We start from the raw sequence: 22,242 nt of genomic DNA on the forward strand, positions 1-22,242 counted from the left end.
TATTTGAATGGAATTTATGCATCATGTATGAAGTGTATGAATATGCAACAGGCTATTGCTTTTAAGGGCTAATCCTCTGTTAACGGGTGTCCTTTTTCGGGCTCGTGCTGCCCAGAAAAAGGGACCCAGACGTCTATAACTCTTTGTATTTATTGTCCTAATTCAATTTGTCCAAATTATTATTACTCTAATTGTATTACTATTTTAATAACCATTTTATTACTATTAAACTTTAAAAATTTTAAAAACAAGTGATTGGTGTTTTTCACAGTCTTTTGTCCCACAGCTTTGCACGCTCCCAAAGGTGCCCCTGCATATACATCACCCCTCTCAGCTCTCTCCGTGTTTTTGGAGTGCAGCCCCTGACCCAGCAGCCAGCCCAATGCCAGCAGGGCTCCAGCACTGGCACAGCCTTCCAAAATCACTGCTGTGGAGCTGAATCTCATTTAAACCTGCGTGCTCAGGTATAGGCAAAAGGGGAATTACCAGCTACTTTAATTTGTGCTTTTCCAGAGCTCTCTTTTTTTCCTATGATGGGCCAGTGCAGCCTTCCAGCAGAATTAATGGCTGCCTGGGGAGTGCCAACCCCTGCCACTGCCAGAAACCTTCACTGAGTAGCCCCCTTTTCTCTCCAGGCTGTGAAAGGAATTTAAACTTTTCCAACAGGTTACCATCAAGATGATATTCTTAAATCAACACTGCTCTGGGACTGAGCTAACAAGAAGGAGGTTGTTTGACATATTTCTATTCCAGGTTTGACTTGAGTACAATTTTTGGGCGTGTGTAAACCCAGAGGAAATTGTGTTTAACAGTGTAGTTCATTGGAAGCATGAATACCTTCTCCTGCTCAGAAATTAACCCTAAAATAATTATCTTGGGAGCAAACTGTGCAAGAGCCTGTGCTATGACACAGGAAGGGGGATCAGGCCGCCAGTGGAGTTTCAGCATGTGCTTGGTGGGTTTCTTTGAGAAAAACATTTCCAGATAATGCAAATGGGGCAGTTTCTCCCTTCCTTTAGCTAAATCACTCCTTGGCAACAAAGGAGACGCAGGCCTGCGGCATCCCCAGATTTTGGACAGGGATATGACCTTTGGAGCGTTTTATCATTGCTTACAGCGCTCCTTAAAGCAGTGACTTGGGGCCAGGAAGGTCACTGGTCTGTACTGACTCTTGGGCTAATGGTTACAAACACCTGGGGCCAGGTACCTTTAGCCTGCCAGCGTGGCCACCCTGCTGGGAACCATCAGGTTGGTTTGCAGAGGTGGTTTGCAAGACAAAAGCGCATTCTGGGGTTACTCAGACCCACTGCTGGGAACCCTACAAGATGTTGCTCTCTACTCCCCACCTTGCTGATGGCTCCAATCCTCCCACAGAGTTTAATTTGATGCAAATTTGATTAATTTGGCCTTCTGTACCATGGATCTCCTGTGCCTTTGTCATATGGAAAAGCTGGAAGATGGCAACTTCCTGGACTGTAGGCACTTTTCTCAATAAATGCCTCTCTCATATATTTGCTGAGACAATGGGAATCTGGCAATTCTTAGCTAAGGAATACAAAACCATACGAGGAGGTGCCATCACTGGGTGATTGTCTCTGCTGCATTGGCTCAGCCCCTCACTGCTGGGTGTGCGGGCAGCCAGGGACGGGGTGGAACCGTGTGTTTAGCATTCACCTTTACTACACGCTCCCCTTGCAGCAAAGGAGCTGCAGAGGAGGAGCACACAGAATGGGCTGCCCTGCTCCTGTGCAGTGCCAAAAAACACCTGAAAGAGCTCGTGATCCTGGGCTGGTGCTGCGCTTTGCTCCGCTGTCTCTGGGCAAAACTGAGCCTGCTGCCCCAGGCATCTCTGCCCAGGCCTGGCTCCTCCACTTCTTCCTCCCCTTACCTGGTGCCACCAGCACCATCCTGGCCCTGCAGGACAGCAAACCCTGCCAGGGTTCCTTTCTCACCAACAGCCCTCTGAGCCACTTGCCAGCTAGATCCATTTCAGTGCCACTGCACAGATATTATCAGGGGCTGAGGCTGGTTCCCAGTGTGAGCTGGGTTCTAGAGGCATTTATTTCCAAGCACAAGCATTGGCAAAGCTGGCTTGTGCTCCTTGCAGATGTCTATGACGTGGTCCTTGAGCCGAGAGACTGACAAGGGGTGTGAAGAGCAGCCAGGCCTTTACTCTCCTGCATACACACAGGCAGAGAATGTGAAAACATCCACCTCCTCTAATTATACACTGTGGCTTCCAGTACAGCTTTTATAACTCTGGATGGCATGGCAATCTCTGGTGGGAAGTGAAACTTTTTGAATTCTCTTTTGCCCTTACGTACTTCATCTATTTCAAGCTCTCCCAGGTAAAGCAGGAGACAGAAGTCATTCCCCAGAGCAGATAAACTCCCTTCTGTTCTCCCATCTAGATACATTTAAATGTCTGCAACTTAATTGCATCATAAAGAATCCCATCCCTTCCCTGGCAATGGTTGCTGAGAAGGCAGCAGTTCCTGTGATGACAAGGGATGGGGAATCAGCGTGAGGGTGCAAGAGGAGCTAAGAGCCCTGAGTGGCCACCAAGGGAGGTTCCATTATCTCATGGTCTCTTCCGGCTTCATGTCTGCTGAGCATGGGCAATGAATATTATTATTTCAAAGAAGTGCGTCATCAAAGCATTTCTCTGCATTATTCAGGCTGTCAGAAATAAACCACTGGAGAGCAATGCTAGCTCTAAACAGCTAGAGGGATTGAGGAAATGTGGTTTGCTCACAGTATTTGGGATGAGGAAGAAAACTTCCTCACTGAGAGCAGCCAACCTTTCCTTACAACCTGATAACAGGGGTGTCTCTGCTGCACAGCTGCAGCTGCAAACCAGACAGCATTGGTGTAGGATCCTGCTCTTCCTGTTGACAGACCAGATGGTCCTGATCCACAGGTCTCAGACCCAGCACCTTCCCTCACCATGCTCACAAATCCCTGAGAGTCATCACAGCATCTGCAACCTTCAGAGTAATTCATTTGTGTTGCCTTCCAAAGGGCACAGTACTGGGGTTTCTGCAAAGACAGGGTTTCACCTAAGAGAAATAATATGCAGTAAGGTCAGTGTTAGCCACCAGTGAGCTGCAGCTGCCTGTGCAAGTCAGGCAGCCATATTCTCTTCTTTTTTCATTTTTTTAAGAACTGTAACCATGTCTACACAGATGCATTTGTCAGGTTCTGCCTCCATCCATATGAAAAGGTGTACCTCCCTGTCCCTGTGGATTTAGGGTGATGTGGGGAGAACCCAGAGTCTCATCAAGCTCTGCACTGAGCTTTTGGGTGCCCCATGTCACAACACTCACCGCATTGTAATTGTAAAAAAAAGAAAACATTAGGAAATAGGAAATGTAGACTTTTCCTTTCCTTTCCTTTCGTCTCAAACTGTTGAGAAAACAGAAAGTAGTTTCTGACTGTATGCTTTTAGGAGAAATGAACACCTGAGGGCTCCCTCTCCTGGCATCATTGCTGCTCTGACCTTCCAGGATAGAGCAATAAATACCAAACTTTCAGCAGTGCTGTTATTAAACACAAAGATTTCAGCTAAACTCCTGCAGTCCCCTTGACAATGTTTCTGGGGCTTGGCTCTCTGCAGGCCCAGGTGAGCCTGAAAAGGAGAAGTCTGAAAAGAGAAGGGCTGGTGCAGGTGGGGCAGCAGCCTGGGGATGTGCCCTAAAGCCAGTGCCCAGATCCATCCTCCAAGAGGCTGTGGAGGGGGGATGCTGCCCCAACAGCTCCATGGAGTATGTAGAGAATTCAGGGGGAAAGTGCAAAATTTTCTCCTTTCTCACACTTGTTCTGACACAGCTTCTCTGGACTGCAGAGCCAGCAGCAGCCTCTGGCCCTACTCTCATGTGCATGGAAGAAGAAATGTTGTAGGTCTGGGTCAACTCAATTAACAAGTGGAAAAAAACTTGTCTCAAATCTTTGAAATTTTTTTATTGCTCAGAAAAACAGACAGGAGAGACTGAAATGCCATGTGGGCAAACAACATTTAGAAACCTGAAAGACACTCATCACATGAACAACACATTGTAGATGCATATTAATGTTAAAAAAATAAAAACCATTAAGCTGGAAGTACAACCACAAGGGATATTTCTTGAACAAATATCAAGCTTGATATTTCCTGAACAAATATCAAGGAATAGGGGAACAAAGGCCAGCCAACCTGTTCCAAATGTTCACTGGACAGCAAGAGTGAAGAAAAACTTCTTTGAATTCCTGGAGCTTTTGACTCCTGCAATTATTTCCTAAATCATGTGGAGCGCCTATGTTAGGAATATTAACATTTTAGACAAATGATCTGGAAAAATAAAACAGAGTACTGTGTACACTGAGGAGAAAGAGAGGGCCAAGTGACTGAACTGCTTTGACAGGATGTTTTTAGATTAATTTATCATTTATCTGTTAAGAAGAGCTGCTTTTAGCAGTAGTTCTTGTAAAATGCAAGGTCATTAAAGCTTTCATGTGCCCTACTGTGCAGCAGATAATTAAAGGCATATCTAAAACAAACTCAAAGCAGGAGTTTTGTATGGAGAAATGTACCTGGGTAGCACAAGCATTGAGAACAGGGTACAGTGTGAGAGGTCCCCTGCTGAAATGTCTCAATTTCTGCAGGTACTGAACCAATGAGAACTAATTGAAACCACACACCTACAGATGGCACAACCACATCTTCATTCTGCTTTCAGACATTCTCTGATTCACCCAAGTCTAGTTAGTTTAGTTATTCTGACTGGAGTTGGTCATAAATCTGACCACTCTGGAGAAGGTATGGTACTAGAAACACTTCATGATCATGAGCACATCACAGAATTCAGAGAGAACAAGCCTGTGCTGTGACCACTGACAGTGATGTGCAGTTCTATTCACAGTTCTGCAGGCCTAAAGACCAGAATTAGGGCACTGCACCAGGGTCACCCTCACACTTTAATGGACCACAGCAACTCCCTACACTCCTTTAGTCACATCTGTTAGCATGAGTAAACATGGTCACATGACAAAGGTTTTATTTCCTCTCATACACTGACTTTGCAGGGACTTGTAAGGACTTAAGTTTAGTTAAGCTATTCAAAGATATCCACCAAAGAAATACATGGACACCAGGTGAGGCTAATTTTGCCTTGTGAATGTCCTGCTGCAAACTCTTTGTCAGATGGCTCCTTAGCTTAATTTACACTTTTGGCCCTCAGTAGATCACTGACAAGAAACCTCACAACTAAAGAGGTCATACAGTCGTGGTTCCCAGTGGAAATAAGATTTTTGGCTGTTTTAACAGATCCAGAACCTAATGGACACTTTAATTACTACATTCACCATAAATGCAACAGCCTTAATTTTATTTATCCTGAACACTTCACTCCATTAGAAACCACCTTTTCTGAGGCATAGTGTGCACCAAGAAACTAAGAATTGTGTCCATAAGCAGACAGAAGCAAGGAAAGCATGAAATAGAAATGCTCATGCTAAACTGCACATTAATAAATGGATACCCCACAGCTTTTCAGTTATCTATCTCTCTGGTCACAGCCATACTGGCAGGCACATTCTATCACTCAGTACAACTGCATGGGACTAGCAAGTACCACAGGCTTTGCAACACCAAAAGCAAATGCAGTGGAGCAACAGCAACTGTGAGATTTATGTCCATGTTGCTCTCAGTTTAGTATGATATGACATGGTACCAACATGAGAACATATTCCTCTTTATGAAGCCAAAAACCATTTGAAATGCAATGTTGCTTCAACTCAGATAAGCATATCTGCACTGGAAATCTGATAAGTTCAACTACTCTCGTCCTCAGTCTGTTTCAGAATAAACATGAGATGATGGTGACTGATATTTTTCTGGTATTTTTGCTCCTGTAAGTTCCTTGTTGAATCATCTAAAGACAAATAAGAGCTATAAACCCATCAAATACTATTCATGTTTAACCATTTACTGAAAAAACATTAAGTATAAAAAGATAGGGAGACTTTTCAGCAACAAAAATGGGAGGTAGACACCTCAGCTTAAGTTGATTTGAAGGCCATTCACAATCTCCCTTGGCACTTTAGTAATTATTAATTACTAATTATTAATCTAAATTTAAAAAATATGATGACAGTAAATGATAATATCTCTGTTATATACAAAGATAATAAAATCAGAAAATTAAGAGACCATGAGCACCTGTGAAAACAATTCTAAAACGATTTAAAAAAATTGCTTCCATTTCACTCGTGTGGAAAAAGTGAACAGAAAAATTACTGTTATTTCTATAAACACCTTGCACCACAAGACACAAGATCAAGAACAAATCCAAAATGCTGATGACCATCTCCTCTGCTCTATCATAGCCTCTTTCTCTACATCACTGTAACACAACTCCACCTCAAATACATGTTTGAGATGTTATGTGTAGGCCACACCCAAGAAAAACAATGATAAATTGCAAGAGAAGAGACAGAATTATACACTACTGTATGACACAAGACAGAAATATTAAAATTTCAAGTGGGAGTCACTGCAAATAAGTGATCTTTAAAAATTCCTCCTGAAATACTCACCTAATTCAGTACAAATCCTGTGCTGTGTAAAAGTCGACATATATTTGCTAAACATTACACTTCAAAATAACTTCAAAAAAGGAACAAAGATTTAAGGTATTTTCAGAGAATTTCAGAGTTGGCAACCTCTTCTGTCAATCAGATGCTCAAATTGTTGTCTCAAAGTCAGCGGTCCATATCTTATCAAAAGCCATAAAATAATTTTAATATTATTCTAATAATAACAACAGTAAGTTTACTTCTGTCTTATTTGCATGAAATTTTCTTTTTAAAGGCCTATGGCTTAGTGTTCACAAATTAAAAAAAAAACATTATAAATACAGAAAAATAAAGCTTAATAGCACACAATATAAAAAATGACAAGTTTCAAACCCATTACATTGTTATTGTTGAAAAGTTCACGACAATTAATCTGCAGGTCAGAGGTGCTTTGATCATGTTCATATTTTCCATGATTAAATCCTTAACAGTTTTTCATCTTCTCAATTAAATGAGAAATCTTTGATCCACCAAGGTTTTGGATGCCAAATTCTTCTGCCCAAGTGTAGTACGAATAAACCTAAATATCTAAGGACATTTGGAAAACATGTATTAATGAAGAGATACTTACACTAGTATGTTTCAGTATCTAACATAAATAGTAAATTCAGATCATCTTTAGACTGTAAATAATATGAATTAGGTGCTTAATTTCCTTTAGCATTTTTAAAACATTTTCCACTACCTTTCCACCCTAAATTATAATAGAATTATGTGAGAATAATTTTAACAGATATTCCTGTTTTCTGTTGAAAATTATTTGTAACCTCTTCATTCATGATCACCATGTGAACAAAATAAATTTCTCACTAGTATGACCAAAAACCCCAAAACTATTTCATAAGGTCTCAGTATAATCTTCTCTCACTGCACACTGCTAACTCACTGCATTTATTATCTAGTTAACTATTTAAACTGCCATACTGACTCCCATTTAAAAAATGTTACTTTGTTCTTAAATTGGAATTTACCTCTTGTTGCAAATATGTTAGAATAGCTGCTAAAACAAAACTTTGGGAAGCTAAATCCACAATCGAGAAAAACAGGATATCAAAGATGAGCAGTGTTGTTTCATTGCCATAATAGAGAACGTCAGTGAAAGAGTGTCCTTCATCTAGGAAAGAGAACATTTTATTTAAAAAAATTAGTATTTCTGTGAGTTGCAAGTTTGTGGAGTTCATCAGTCCATGTTAAGGAAGATGATAAGAAAAAGGAAGATCAGAGACAGAGCAATTTATAACATTCTATGGCAAAGCAGAGATAGTCCTGTCATTCCATTGAAAAATAATACAAACTTTTCACTTATAAAATGGCATCATATTGATCAACACAATAGGTAAAACCCGTGTGCCACACACAACTCTATTTAATCCTGAAATCTCAATCAAGTTATTTTAAAAAGTTGTTTTAAATCAAGAAGCAGATGTAGCTTCCTTGTCATTGAAAATTTTAGTAGCTGTTAGCTCTGGCTCCAACTCAACAAAATCATAAAAACATATGCAAATGCCTTATTCAGGAGGTTCAGAGCTTTGCATTATTTTTGTTTAATCATTTCACAGACAATGGGTCTTTTAAGGTGAAAGTACCTTTTTCACAGCCAAAGTACTCTAGCCCATTTACCTACCTCAAAATTTTATCAAAAAGCAACATTTCTATAAGAGAAAAGAATATGTAAACAATTACAGAAAACATATTCTTTTCCCTTTTCCTACTTTTAAAAAAAAATATCCAATACAAGTTTGACTGGAAGCAGTGTATTTTCATTATAAATTGTGTATTTCAGTGCCATGGAATCCTGATTTATATCTAAACTTCTAGGAACCATAGCAGTCTAGATTATGAAACAATGTATTTCTATCAATGCTTATGATTATGAATTTCATAAACATGTGCATATCTGTCACTTTCAGCTGCCTTAAATAAAAAACATCACAGTCAAATAACTAATTATAAACAGGATTTCTGCAACCTAAAGAACTTCTCCTAAATCCCTCCTTCACAAGTAGTCCTTCAGTGATCTCTCCTACTGTAAAGTCCATTTTAGATTGTAAATCCTGGGAAATAAATCTACACAGAAACCAGGATACTTAACATAGTACAAATACCACACATCTTTTTACCATTATAAAAAATACTTTTCTCTATTGGTTCCATGAATTCCATGCCAAGAATGCGTTCAAGCAGCAACTTATCTTTGACAATATAATCCATTTCTTTATGAACCTGTAACAAAAAGAAAAACAACAGTTCTTGTTTTATGATTTCAAACCTGCTACAATGTGAAGTACAGCTACTTAGATCTTTAGGAATGAAACAAAACCCACTGGTCTATTCCAAGACAAAAATACATCCATAACAAAAAAGGATTTGTCATTTTTAAGTGCAATCTGCACTGCTGGACAGCACTCCAATTGTTTTGTTTGGTTTCTTTTTTTTTGAATGAAGCACTGTTCTGGATGCCATAAAAACTTTAGCAACAAATCTTAAAGCACATATGCTTAAAGAAGAATTATAGTCCTTTAGATTTACAATTTTTAGTTCGTACTTTAAGTATATTTTCCTTAATATAATAATGACAATATACATACGTGATCAATAAAAGAACTGAGGAATTTGTTCATGGCATTGTAGGCCCTTGTGCTTTGTTCAAAGGTATTTGCAGATGAGTCCAAAAGCCTGGCAGGACCACGCTTCTGAAATACAACAGGACCAAGACTTTACCAGAGAAATTTCATATTTTAAATAAGATTTAAAGAATACCAATATCTCACTTACTCTTGTTAAGGTTTCATGAATCCAGTCATAGTTTAGCCGCATTTTTCTTGAAATGGAAATCTGAAATGTCTGGCCATCTGTGTTTGGTAACAAACCTCTCTGACTGCACAGATTTTCCTATACAATTAAAGCAATTGTAAATTAACATTATTAATGTCATTCATAGACCCAAAAATAGTCAAAAGCTTTTCATTTCCTCTCTTTCATGTATAGATAATAGTTAATATCTCTAAATATTTGAAATCACAGCACTCTTGTTCTACTGCAGCAAGATTTCCTTAGGACATGAAATCCTGACCCCTGCTGTCACAAAGTCATATTTCTCTTTTCACCTGTGTTTGGTTTATTACCTTCTAATAGTACATATTCTGATATTTATTCTGAAGACCTTTCTTTTAGGTCTATAATTTCTTCTATACTTGTCTCAATTTTTTTGTTTCTTTGTTTGGATTCCTGACTTCTTCCATGTCCTTTTCAGGTCACATTTATGAAATCTCAGAAACCGCAAGAAAATAAAAGAATCAACATCTCCATGGGGAAAACCCCCTGTTTTTCCCAGAATCATATTAAAATAAGCACTTAGGAAAAAAATTGTAGGAACACCTAAAAACATTATTAATAAGATTCCTCTGTATTTCAGTGTTTGCAATTTAATTTTCACATGGTTATGTTTTTTTCTGTCTACTTAGCATTGAAATAGCAATATCCTTATTTAAGGTACTTTCATAGTTGTCCCTAAAAAGAAACAAGATGTCATGAAATTTAATGCAGTCTCTGATCTTGTATTAGACATTTTATATTTGCCTGAGCTTGCAGCAAAGATATAACATATGACAAACTATAAAAAATACTTATACAAATTAATTTCTATAAAGCATGGGTTGTATCACCATAGTAGAAGAGATGGAATAAAGGAACTGATTGGCAGATTACAAGTTTCTGTATTAGTGTTTCAGATCTGTCTCTTTACAAAAGCCTTTTGGTATGCACCTTTTTGAACGTGGCTGTGACCTTATGAAAAGCTTACATAACAATAAGAGGGTTCTTAACTACATGAAAAAAAAACTTTTTAAGAGAAACAGGAACTTAATATCCTTGAGATGTGAAGAAATAACAAGATGAAATAGTGAAGAAAAAGAAAGATGAGCTAGTTGAAAGAACTACTGAATCATGTGTTTACATACTAACAGCTGCTATCTTTAAGTAACATGGTTCCGTGTACTGCAAATATAATGCAAAGGTGTGGTGGTCTTTATATAAAATAAATAATTGAGCAGATATAAACTTGAATACTTTTACTTACTGCTTCTCTCTTCAGGTTCATATTCATTTCTTCCATATTGGTATCTGCATGTCCATGCACTGAGCGACCATGGATGTAATGACCAAAGCAGTTGTGTGACAAGAGAAACACTGAAATCTAAGAGATGAGGGAAGAGAGGACACTTTTATCAACAATTACAACTTTATTTTTGATCTTCTGAATTCATAGCGAAGACCAGTCAAACCAGCCAGTCCTGTTACAAATACAAAATAGGCAGATACCGCAAAAATTATGGGAGATAAATATTTAGCAACTCTTTTACTAATCAGTTTTATCTATATGTAACTAGAAACACATACCAGCTTCAAGTTTAGTTTATCAACAGCAGGGATCTGCTGCTGCCTAATTCCATTGAGACAAGAAATTAAAGCTATTAGATTTTTTTTTATTCAAAGGTTATTTCGGTGCTACATAATACATATGCATGATTCCAGCTGCACTCCTAAAAGACTGCATTTAACAGAACTTCATTCAGTATGATGCAATGATTATATATCACATAAACTCCAAAATGAATTCTTTTCTACAATCCAGGTACCACATAGGTGTCTCACAGAAGAGGAATAACCATGTCTGGAAAGATTGATAAAAGAGGTAAATCAGTATTTTTAAGAAGTTCTGGAAAATGTGGTAATCCAATGAGTTCTGACTGCACTCTTCTTTGGTTAAAAGGGAATTCCTGCAGTACAAAGCTTCAAAACCCATTTGTAAAGAGAAAGTTCAGATGTGAGAGAAAGTGCATGCAAAAGGTGGTAACTGTTAAGAGGGACAAAATGAAGTTCAGCAGTTGAGAACAAGCACAGGATAGGAGAAGAAACTGGACACATATATGTATTAAATAAAACCAAGACAAGTTTCAAGTCAGAAGGACTAAAACACAAACCAGTATACAGAATGGCAGTAAATGGTTCCACACCTAATTTCTGTTACAACTTGTTATTTTTAGGTTCTTTATCAGCACATGTAACCAATTTAAGCTAAAAAAAAAGAAAAACAACCAAAAAACCTAAAAATCAGGTGTTTAAAAGAACATATTGATACCTATACTTCTGAAATAATTTTCCAATTAAAGTTTAACTGAAATCTTGCAGACTTCATCAATAAAATAAGCTGAAGGAGACATCACCTTTGGCTGTTAGCTAGTAATCTAAATTAAATGAAAAAATATTATTTAATATTGTTAACACTATCTTATGTACTATTCTATTTAAAATGCCGGAGATGAGACACAGAAATACTTACATTGCTCACGCAACACAAATCAACAAATTGGCTTATCTTATCTTCTACAAATCTTTCATAAATCACAGCAAAAAATATAATCTGCAATAAATCAACCAAATTTTCTTTCATTAGTTCATCAGATTTGATGTTATTAAGCAATTAATTTCAGTACTTAACACCCACAAAAAACAGACTTCTGTAATGGCCACTATTGGATTGGACTTAATGAAAAGGGATTGACATACTACTTCCTTTAAGAAGTTAAGTTGCAGTAAGAACCTGCTTTTTATTTTGAACTTGTCAGATTCTTCAAACTTGTTTAAAATAAAACAAAGTACGTGCATAAATTCACATCTTTGAGAGGATTAAAATTCTGATCCAAAGTCCGATGTCTGATATCTCAGAAGATTCATTTTAAGCCCTAAAGGTGTACTATGCTAAAACAACTAAGCATAACAGTTAAGAACATACCCTATGCCACAATAAAGCAGTTTGGACAGTCTAGAGATTTATTCTAGCTTCCAAGAATCAGCCTGAAAGTGATAATTCAGGATGTCATGTGTTTCACATACTTGTAGGATGGCAATGGCTACCCAGAGTGCAGCAGACACACCAAATCTTAAAATGCGGCTCCAAGGAGCTACATAGCTCTCACTGCTTCTTGAGAGACTGGAAGAAGCATCCATTAAAGCCAGGTTTGAAAATCCCACCACCTGAAGAGATAAGAAGGTCAATATAACAACAGGTGAGAATGAATAATACTAATTAGGATTCTGCTGTTTACATCATAACAGGAGATAAGAAAAAATAATGTAAAACTAACCTGGGAATAGTAGCCTGCTCACCATGACAGAGCTCAACTGCGTGATCCAAAAGTCAATATTGGGTTCTACTGGAAAACTCCAAAAGATTCTACTGCTGTACTGCATAGGGATATAACTCCTACCAAATTTCAGCTCTTTGGTACTATATATTCCAGTGTTAAAGCAAATTTTCATGTGCTTTGCAACTCTTAAAAGATTGATTTATTATGTTTATGTTGCATAGAAATATATTTTCCTTCACCATCTGTATGGTTGAATTTTTAAAACAAAATATCTAGAAAAAGGTCTAAAATAAAAAATATGAGAGGAACTTCAACTATGTGTTGAAATACTTAAGGGGTGAAAAATTAGTTAAAATCTTTCATAACAGAAGTTGCACCAAAATATACTTGTGGTGGGTTGACCATTTCCTCGTGTCCTAGTGCTTGTCACCTGGGAGGGGAGACACCCACCTCACTACATCTTCCTTTCAGATAACTGCAGAGTGCAGTAAGAACAGGTACTCTCTTTTCTCCCTCTCTTGTAACTGCACCTCAGTTGGTCCTGGCTGTATTTACCAACAGCAAAAATGCTCACACAGTGAATGAAGAAAGTTTCAGGACTTTCATTATTTAATTTAAAGGAAAAATTTTAAAAGGACTATAAAATTGGATAAAAGTGTTAAAATATGTATAAGAACCTCACAAAAACAACTATATGCTATACACTTTAAGAATACTTCCCAAGATATAAAAAAATTACTAAACAACAAAAGAAACAAACCCAAACATTTTTTAAAAGTTAAAGCACAGATTCTCACACATCCTGAAGCTGTAACTGGAGGCATACTGCCATTGGGAACAGAACTGGCACATTTTATTTCCTGCATAATAAAAGGCAGCTGCAGCAATTAGCAGGAAGTTCAGTTCAGTTCAGACAAATATGAAATCAGAAATAAAGCTGTAGACTGTGTCAGGAAGGTGCTAGTAGGTAAATAAAGAATCGAGTGTGTACACAGATTTATCAGTCTCTTAAGCCCTTTAAGGTAACTCATTACCTTAAAAAAATCCCCAAACATTACCTCAGAGATCTTTGTTAGATCTCTAAGGTAATTAAAGGTTGGATTTTTTTTAAGTCTTCCTTAATTAAATATTGCAATAACCTATCCATACAGATAAATTTCAAAATTCATTACAATAATTATTTTACTAAGTTACATGATTTCAGTTGAATTTAAAGGTGATTTACTATTACTACACAGAATGCAAGAATTAAATATGAGACCCTTATGTTACACTCTGGTTGTGAATTATAAATAATAATAATAGTAATATTACCTCTAGAAAAAAAAGAACTGCAAGCACTTGAAGGAGAGGATTTATTTTCCTCACTGTCTGAATTTCATTCCACTCATTTGCTATAAAGTATGTCCTCCATATGCTCACAGGTGCAGCAGTACTTTTAGTAACACCTTCACCTAAAAAGAGTACATATAGTAAGCTCTAAAATTTAATATCTGCGAGTAATATCTGAATTTCACCAAAGCTGCTTATACAAACAAGCACAGTTTGAATTACCTTCAACTGCTTTAAGAACTTTGCCCTTAGGTCTTTCCCAGTCAATAAAGAAAATATCAATAGCAAGTTGTGAAACCAGCAAGTGTAAAAATTGCAGAGCCTAAGAGAGAAAAGGAAGGACAGAAACAGCATACACACAAAGATGGAGGAATAGTTATTGCATGGATTATTCATTAAACATAACAAGCAATATCTTGATTGTACATGAGACTGCAGCTTTATTAACAACTTTTGATAATCTTTTGTTTGTTTAAAAGCTTGGAATAATGTGAACTCCAAAATCATGGAGAAAATACAGCAAAGTAACAAATTACAAAAACCTGACTATTTCCCCATAACATACTAACCTGGACTACAAGTTCCAATTCAGTATAATATCCACAATTGATACAATATTTGTGTGTGCCATGAAGACAGAGCAGTGATCTTAGAATTCTACATATTTGAATGTAATTATTTGGATCTCTCTTCTTTCTAATCAGAAACTCACAGCACTTACATTCTGCTTTAAATGGAAGTACTTGTTCTCTTGATTTGATGCTATTTTATTTGGGTTTCTTTATACCTTTATCATTGAAAGAATGATTTTTCAGTCTTTCTTTTGTGACCTTCTTGAGACATTTATTTTCCTATAAAGACTCCACAAAATAAATTTCTATGGAAAAATGACTTAATTCTCAGAAGAACATAATTATTAGGACATAACAGCCACACACTAATAACTAATAACTGTACAAGATATTTAAAAACAAGCCTACTGAAAATAGGATACATACATAGAAGCATGCTGACATGTATTTTATGGTGAGGAAAAAATTATTTACCTTTAAACTAAACGCACATGCTATGTATGTAACAAACTCTTCTTCTTGAGATGGAAGAGGTAAAAGGACAGATACAAACTGCTGAGCCTATAATTGAAAAGTTACATTGAAACAGTACATGTGGCATATGTGACAACATAATTAAAAATGCTAAAATGTGAATAAACTTTCCAGAAAAAGATCAATGAATGTGTAAAATATTTTAAATGACTATTAAGCAGACTGCAAGTACAACAAATCCTAAGAAAAAGAAACAGATGAACACAAAATTTAAGCACACAAACCAGAATGATATATAGAACTTGCCTCAACAGTCTGACAAGAAAAAAAAAAAAAGAAAAAAAAAGAAAATTAATGTCCATGTAAAAATATATTTAATATTACTAGGTTTTCAGACATCCAAAACTGGAAGAACACTTACTTTGAAGAATACAAGCCAATAAATTCCTGTGCCCACTGTGATGATAAAGAAAACGTTGGCAAGGTCTCCAGCATAGAACAGTAAGAACTTGAAAACTGTCTGCAATTATAAAAACACACTGTAGACATCTGTAAAACTAATTAAGTAATGCATATGCTCATAATGCATTCATAGAAAATGCTATGTAGCTCACATAGGAAACTCTAGTACTGAAAAGTAGCCCTGAAAAGTAGCTTTCCACTGTGGTTATATATTTATGGTATTTTCACTAGCTGAAACTCCTACATGCTGGTTGTTGTTCAAGGAAGAATTAATCTGAAAAACGAGTCACCTCAACTGATCAGAATAGCCCTGTAAACACCTCTATTTTCAGAGCAGCTTTTCCTCAATGACAATATCAGAATCAAACAGAATGCAAAACAACTACTTCCTCAAGTGAGCCTAACTCTGGGCTACAGTTCTGTGCAGCTAGGCTAGAAATTATTTCAGTTACCTTAGGAAAATGAACTGTTACAATTACAGGGAATGACAGCTAAGGTGCCCTTAAAGAGAGGAAGAGCTGTCCCATTTCAGCTTGGCAGCTGTCCATACCTGCAAGTCAATTATAGAGCTTCCTGTCCGCCTCTTCCAGCCTGCAGTCTTGAGAAGAGACCATAACACTGCCAGTCCACCTAACACACCCAGTGCAATCTGAAAATAACAAAAAATGATTTGCAGATATTTTTAAAAGACAAAATATAGAAGTAATCGTTATATCGACAAATTAAAGGAATTACAACTTACATCAGTCTGAATCTGAGCCTCTCTCTGATTCATCTCATAGCTGACTGCGAAAGAAACCTGAATATTAAAATACAAAAAGTAAATATGCATAGTAATTCTGAAGTGCTACAACCACTATAGACAGCTTTCAGTTTTAATTGGTGGGAATTCCCATCTAGGGCTACTATACAAGTACCACGTACACCGTTTTACTGCAGATGACCTGGTGTGCTCTGTTGCCAGGCTCAGTACCAGCATGCACTATGCAACTCTTACTGCAGATTCTACCAGCAGTAATGCTGGGGATGGGTGCCTGCCATCTGCAAGTTACCAGCTATGCCTATTTGTAATTCTTCAAATGTGCATAAATTTTTCCTCCTGAAAGGAGGAAACACTGAATGTTTAATACTTCCCCTTTTATCACTGATTAAAGCTGATTAAAGGTAACCTTGATGTAATTAGACCAACATGCAAAATCATGATAAGCTTGCACAGCTCAGATACTAGGGTTTTTTTCAGCTTGAATGAAATATAAATTGTCACGCAGCATCAAAATTGTTCCCTCTAGCTTAAATTTAATCTAAGATCTCTTTTGACTTTGGTCTGAAAAATTTGTGCATGGAAGAGAAAATGTTTGTCTTGGTTTTATAATATTCTGGCCTGAGTCTTTATCACTGTACAGCTAAAATTAACACAAGCATGATAATAAATACTATTTCTAATTAAGTTTAAAAGAAGCATCACCCCCACCCCCAAAACCAATCCCTCCTTCCCAACATCTTGTGTTCCCCAAACATTTGTTCCTGTCAGACCTCCTTGTATCACTGCACTTGGACTGAAGTCTAAATATCCTCAGTTACTACAAGCTCAGTGCTTACAAAAACTGCAAACAAAATTCAATGTATCTTTGTAGTTGCATAAAATTTGTTAAATACAACAAGACATCCAAAATTGGCAATACTCAAATATATCCCAGAGATCTAGATGTAAGGATGAAATAATATGACAGAAAATTGAGGAACTGAAAACAATTGTTCCTACCATCTCTATTTGAATTAATTACTTTCTAGATACAGTGCTGTCTCAGTGGTTAAATAAAGACATCAGTTAGGCAGGAAAAAAAAGGTCTTGATTTTTCTATCTTTCTAATTCTCTTGCTTTCCTGCAACTAATATGGAACTCAAGGAATGCTTCTAGCACCACAAATTTCTTCTAACCAGATGTCTATTTGTACTGGAAGTCTGAACAGTTGAAGGCTGACAAGCAGAAAATGCTAATATTAATTTGTATTTTGTTCTACCATCCTAAGATCAGTATTTTTACTTTTTAAAGCAGTGTGATCTAACATACCAGCAAGAGAGAAGAATGGGACATCTGTGCTGCTGCCCATGAAGGCAAACAAAAGGGCAAGTAGGAAATGTCCCTCCTGCATCTGCTACAGCAGAATTTGGTGGTTTTCAGTACCAAAAGATGAAATACTAAAGGATGTTTTAAATATATTACCAATACTTTAACGTAAACTACAGGTGATCTGAAATGTTTGTGTCCTAAAAACCTCCTCTAAATGCATTGTTCTAAATAAAAATACTAATTCCTTGCATAACTTGCTTGCAGTGCTCCTTAGAGTCCTTTATCTATTATTTTGTGTGTATAATTTTATTTGAACTGCAGCCTAATTTAGCATTATAAAACCAATTTCAAATTCCAAGTATTTTAAGTTAAAAAAGACTGAAGATAAACTGAAAATAGTAAGAGTTTTAACTGATTTGTTTTAAAAGGTTTTAGTAAAAACTTATAACTTCAAAACTGATCAGAACTAGAAACTCCTTATTAAATTTTTATGACCCACTACCAAAAACCAGAATTCCAACAGAACTAAAAGTATTATTAAGGTGGCACAAAGATCTCACCATCACACTCTGGGTTTCAGGTTTTTGGACAAGCACATCTGTGTAAGCAACAGTAATGAGAGGAGGGTAGATGGTTCCTCTCTGTGTATGGGATACCAGACGGATACTGCAGAAATACAGAGCATGATTATTAATAAAAAACCAACTGGATGAGTGCTTGGGAAGCAATCATTGAAATTTGTAAAAAAAAACTAAATTAACAGAACGACCTGATCAATAAAATGTGAATTTTTAACTCAATAACATGGCACTTCACATTTTAAATGTACAACTGGAGTGTACAAAGGCATGTACAGAAATATATAAAAAAGTAATGGGAAGGATTGTTTACTTGTAAGAAAATACCTGAATTAATCTTTACCTGTCTGCATCTTACAGGAGGACATCACATAAAGGAGAAAAAAAGTTTCTTCCAAAATATATTCCAGTTGAGATGAGCAATCAGTACTGACCCTAACAGGCAGTCTCACAATTTTAGTTAAATGACTACAAGCCTATTCTAGGATTGTATAACAGAATAGGCAACTGGTTGTAAAAATACTGCAAAAAAGAATGTGGAGTATGAAATAGGATCCTTGTATAGTCAGCAACACACATGTTGAAAAAGAATTAACAGAGGAGTTTTTTGGTCTTTCCAGACAAAAGTTGCTTCTAAGAGGAGACTGAATACCTGCTAACTTGCATTATGCAAACATGGTCTGATCCTTGTACCTGGAAGGGAATCGTGGTGATTTTAACTCCCACAAGTCAAGGTTGTTTTCTTTTACTCATCAGAACAACCTATGGAATTTCATTCCATTCCCAAATATGCAATTGAAAAAGTGAAACGTATTACATATTAGACATATTAGAAAATACATAACAAAACAACTTTAAGACAATAAAATGCAGACTGTACAACATTGGCTTAATTTTCTATGTACTATATATTATATGAGTTAATCACCTTATTGTTATTTTGCTAGCAATCCGAATTACCCTTGGTGGTTTTCCCAAGTCATTCTCTTTTCCACTAAGTGCATCCACCAAGAAAAATCGACGAGTCAGAAGCCAGTTGTTCATATTACTGCCTAGAAAACATGACAGTTTCACACACACAAAAAGAATGAAATGTATGAGAAACAACAAATATAACTGTATAACACACAGTAACTACTGAGAATCTAAAATTGTTTATTTTCAACTTATATAAATATATAATAAAATGAGATTATTTTATTAATACATATTACTGATTGGAATGGTGTATGCAACCAAAGCTTGTACTAAAACAATCAGAACTTGACCACAAATACTAAATTTTTAAATAGAAACAAGTTATGGTGTGTTGTGGTATCTTTAAACACAACACAGTAACACTAGTTAACATAGATTATTTCTATTTGAAGTTTTGAGATTGTTTAAATTCACAGAGATGTTACAATCACCATCTTACCTTGATTAACAAACTTTTCATTGTATTGAAGATTCAAATTTAAAACTGGCACGGCCCAAAGATGTTGCTGTCCATTGCCATCATTATATTCAAGGAACAGGTCATAAAAAACTGGATTGGCAAAATCCAATAAAATCTTAGAAACTGAAATTTTGCACTACAAGAAAAAAAAGTGAAAATTAAAAGATCACTTTAACTATTCAGATAGCTTGCCAAGCTGTGGATTCCTTCCCTGCAAAATTATCGTGGAATCTGTCCTACTTCTTCACAAAAGAAAGAATCACAGAATCATCAAGGTCCTGCATGAGCCTCCATTTCTCCAGGCTAAATATCCTCAGCTCCCTCAGCTGCTCCTCATAGGATTTGTACTCCAGCCCCTTCACCAGCTCTCTTGCCCCTCTCTACACGCTCCAGCGCCTCAATTTCCTTTTGAAGTGAGGGGCCCAAAATGGGGCACAGCACTCAAGGTGTGGCCTCACCAGTGCCAAGCACAGAGGGCAATCACTGCCCTAATCCTGCTGGCCACACAGTCCTGGTACAGGCCAGGATGCCATTGGCCTTCTTGGCCACCTGGGCTCACGTTTGACCAGCTGGCTGTTGACCAGCAATCCCAGGTCTTCTGCTAGGCAGCTTTCTAATCACCCTTCCCCATGTCTGAGTGCTGCATGAGGTGGTTGTGACCCAAGTGCAGGACCTGGCACTTGGCCTTGTTACCTCACACCATCGGCCTCAGCCCATTGACCCAGCCTGTCCAGATCCCTCTACAGAGCCTGCCTGCCCTCCAGCAGGTCAACACTCCCACCCAATCTGGTGTCAGCTGCAAACTTGCTGAGGGGTGCTCTGGATCCTCTTGTTGAGATCATTGATAAAGACATTAAACAGGACCAGCCCCAGTCCTGAGCCCTGGGGAACACCACCATTGACCAGCTGGATTTAATTCCATTCACCATTCTCTGGGCCAGACATCCAGCCACTTTTTCACCCCATGAAGAGTGCACCTGTCCAAGCCTTGAGCAGAGAGTTTCTTGAGAATGCTGTGATAAATGGTGTCAAATGCTTTACTGAAGTACTGGCAGACAAGGTATTCCAGCTGCCTGCAAGCAATGACCCAGTACTAATGATTTTATGCAAACTTCTTCGAAATTATTGCAATTAACTACAATGACTAATGTGGAGAATGAAGCTCTTACAGATTTGGAAAAAATATCCAAGCAAACCTCACAGACATAAAATTTGAAACAGCGTAAACATTAAAGTCAAGAAACATAAATGCTGAAGTCATGAAATCTGGTTCAGGGCCCACCAGTAGAAGAGAGAAATGAGACTACTTGATACAGTCCAGCACAGGCCAGTGTGGGGAGGGAGAGACTGAAACATCTCTGCTATGAAGAAGAGCTGAGACTCTTTTGCCTGGAGATAAGAAGGCTCAGGGGATCTTATCAATGTGCACAAATATTGTACAAGGGAGGGTGTGCGAGACAGAGCCAGGCTCTTCTCAGCAGTGCCCAGTGACAAGACCAGAGGCACTGGGCATAAACTGAAACAGGAGGCTCCCTCTGAGCATCAGAAGACAGGTTTTCACTGACACAGGCTGCCCAGGGAGGCTGTAGAGTCATTCCCCGGATATATGGCCATGTGGATATGGTCATAGGCAACCTGCCCTACATGGCCCTGTCTGTCTTGTGGACAAGACAGCCTACTGAGGTCCCTGACTCCCTCAACCAGTCTGTGATTGTGTGAAGAAGTTAGATGTGAAAGCAGGTAACATTTTGCAAATGTGAACAACCACGCATTTTAAATACTCTTATAATTTGTCGAGCCTATTTTCTCCAAAGCCACAGAGGAAAAAAAAAGTAATGCATATAATGGACAAAAATGGTATTAAAAAATACTCAGTAAGTTACTGACGCATCTATTCAAACCCAACAATGTTAACTGTTATTAATACAGGTAATACAGAATCAATATCAAATACTTAAGATTTTAAAAAGAAAAAAAGCTACTCAACTAGTTCAATGATCCTAAATAGAACATGTTTTCATTCTATCTGAAATACTGAAATATGGATTAAACATTAAACAATATGAAAGATATTGTTAAATATCTTGATAAATGAAAATATTTAACAAAGATTTGTCAATGTTATTTGGTAAACACTTTAAATTTCCCAGAGTAAGCTTTGACAGCTATTACCTTCTAAGACTTTCACACCACCTAAATAGCAGCCAGAGTTTTGTATTTTCACACTTCAACACATCATGTGGGGAATGGTTTTCAGTGTTCGATGAGTTAATAAAGAATATTAATATATAGGTATGAGATGCTGTGCACATATATGGAGCTGTATAAAGATGTTTTTTTCTCCACTCCATTGCCAAAGAGACTACCACCTTCCCATCTAACATACTGAGTGACAAAAATTAATGATGCTTTATCACTGGCAGAACCATTTCTTCAGCTCACATAATTTAGTGTTCTATTCCCTCTTCCTTTGCTGGTGTTTAGTAAAGCGTGAAAACCCCAACAGTGTTTTTTCATAGTTAAGACAGCCAAAGAATCTCCTTCCTCTGATGAG

General features: G+C 37.2%; 1 protein-coding gene across 1 annotated transcript in view; it reads right to left on the bottom strand.

Moving 5' to 3' along the window:
- Window positions 1–4,008: 4,008 nt before the first annotated feature.
- TMEM67 (transmembrane protein 67) overlaps window positions 4,009–22,242 on the bottom strand; it is a 32,226-nt gene continuing 13,992 nt past the window's right edge. The window contains exons 12-28 of the mRNA XM_058804523.1: window positions 19,668–19,824; window positions 19,179–19,302; window positions 18,233–18,338; window positions 16,344–16,400; window positions 16,152–16,250; window positions 15,561–15,659; window positions 15,140–15,226; window positions 14,316–14,415; window positions 14,076–14,215; window positions 12,508–12,648; window positions 11,954–12,034; window positions 10,691–10,807; window positions 9,388–9,504; window positions 9,201–9,305; window positions 8,733–8,835; window positions 7,584–7,726; window positions 4,009–7,140 (exon numbers count right to left, since the gene is read on the bottom strand). Coding sequence (XP_058660506.1) covers window positions 7,060–7,140; window positions 7,584–7,726; window positions 8,733–8,835; window positions 9,201–9,305; window positions 9,388–9,504; window positions 10,691–10,807; window positions 11,954–12,034; window positions 12,508–12,648; window positions 14,076–14,215; window positions 14,316–14,415; window positions 15,140–15,226; window positions 15,561–15,659; window positions 16,152–16,250; window positions 16,344–16,400; window positions 18,233–18,338; window positions 19,179–19,302; window positions 19,668–19,824 — 1,857 coding nt within the window. The 3' untranslated portion in view covers window positions 4,009–7,059. The remainder of the gene's footprint in view (window positions 7,141–7,583; window positions 7,727–8,732; window positions 8,836–9,200; window positions 9,306–9,387; window positions 9,505–10,690; window positions 10,808–11,953; window positions 12,035–12,507; window positions 12,649–14,075; window positions 14,216–14,315; window positions 14,416–15,139; window positions 15,227–15,560; window positions 15,660–16,151; window positions 16,251–16,343; window positions 16,401–18,232; window positions 18,339–19,178; window positions 19,303–19,667; window positions 19,825–22,242) is intronic.

This window comes from Ammospiza caudacuta, chromosome 1, assembly GCF_027887145.1.
Source record: "Ammospiza caudacuta isolate bAmmCau1 chromosome 1, bAmmCau1.pri, whole genome shotgun sequence".
NCBI classification, from domain to species: domain Eukaryota; kingdom Metazoa; phylum Chordata; class Aves; order Passeriformes; family Passerellidae; genus Ammospiza; species Ammospiza caudacuta.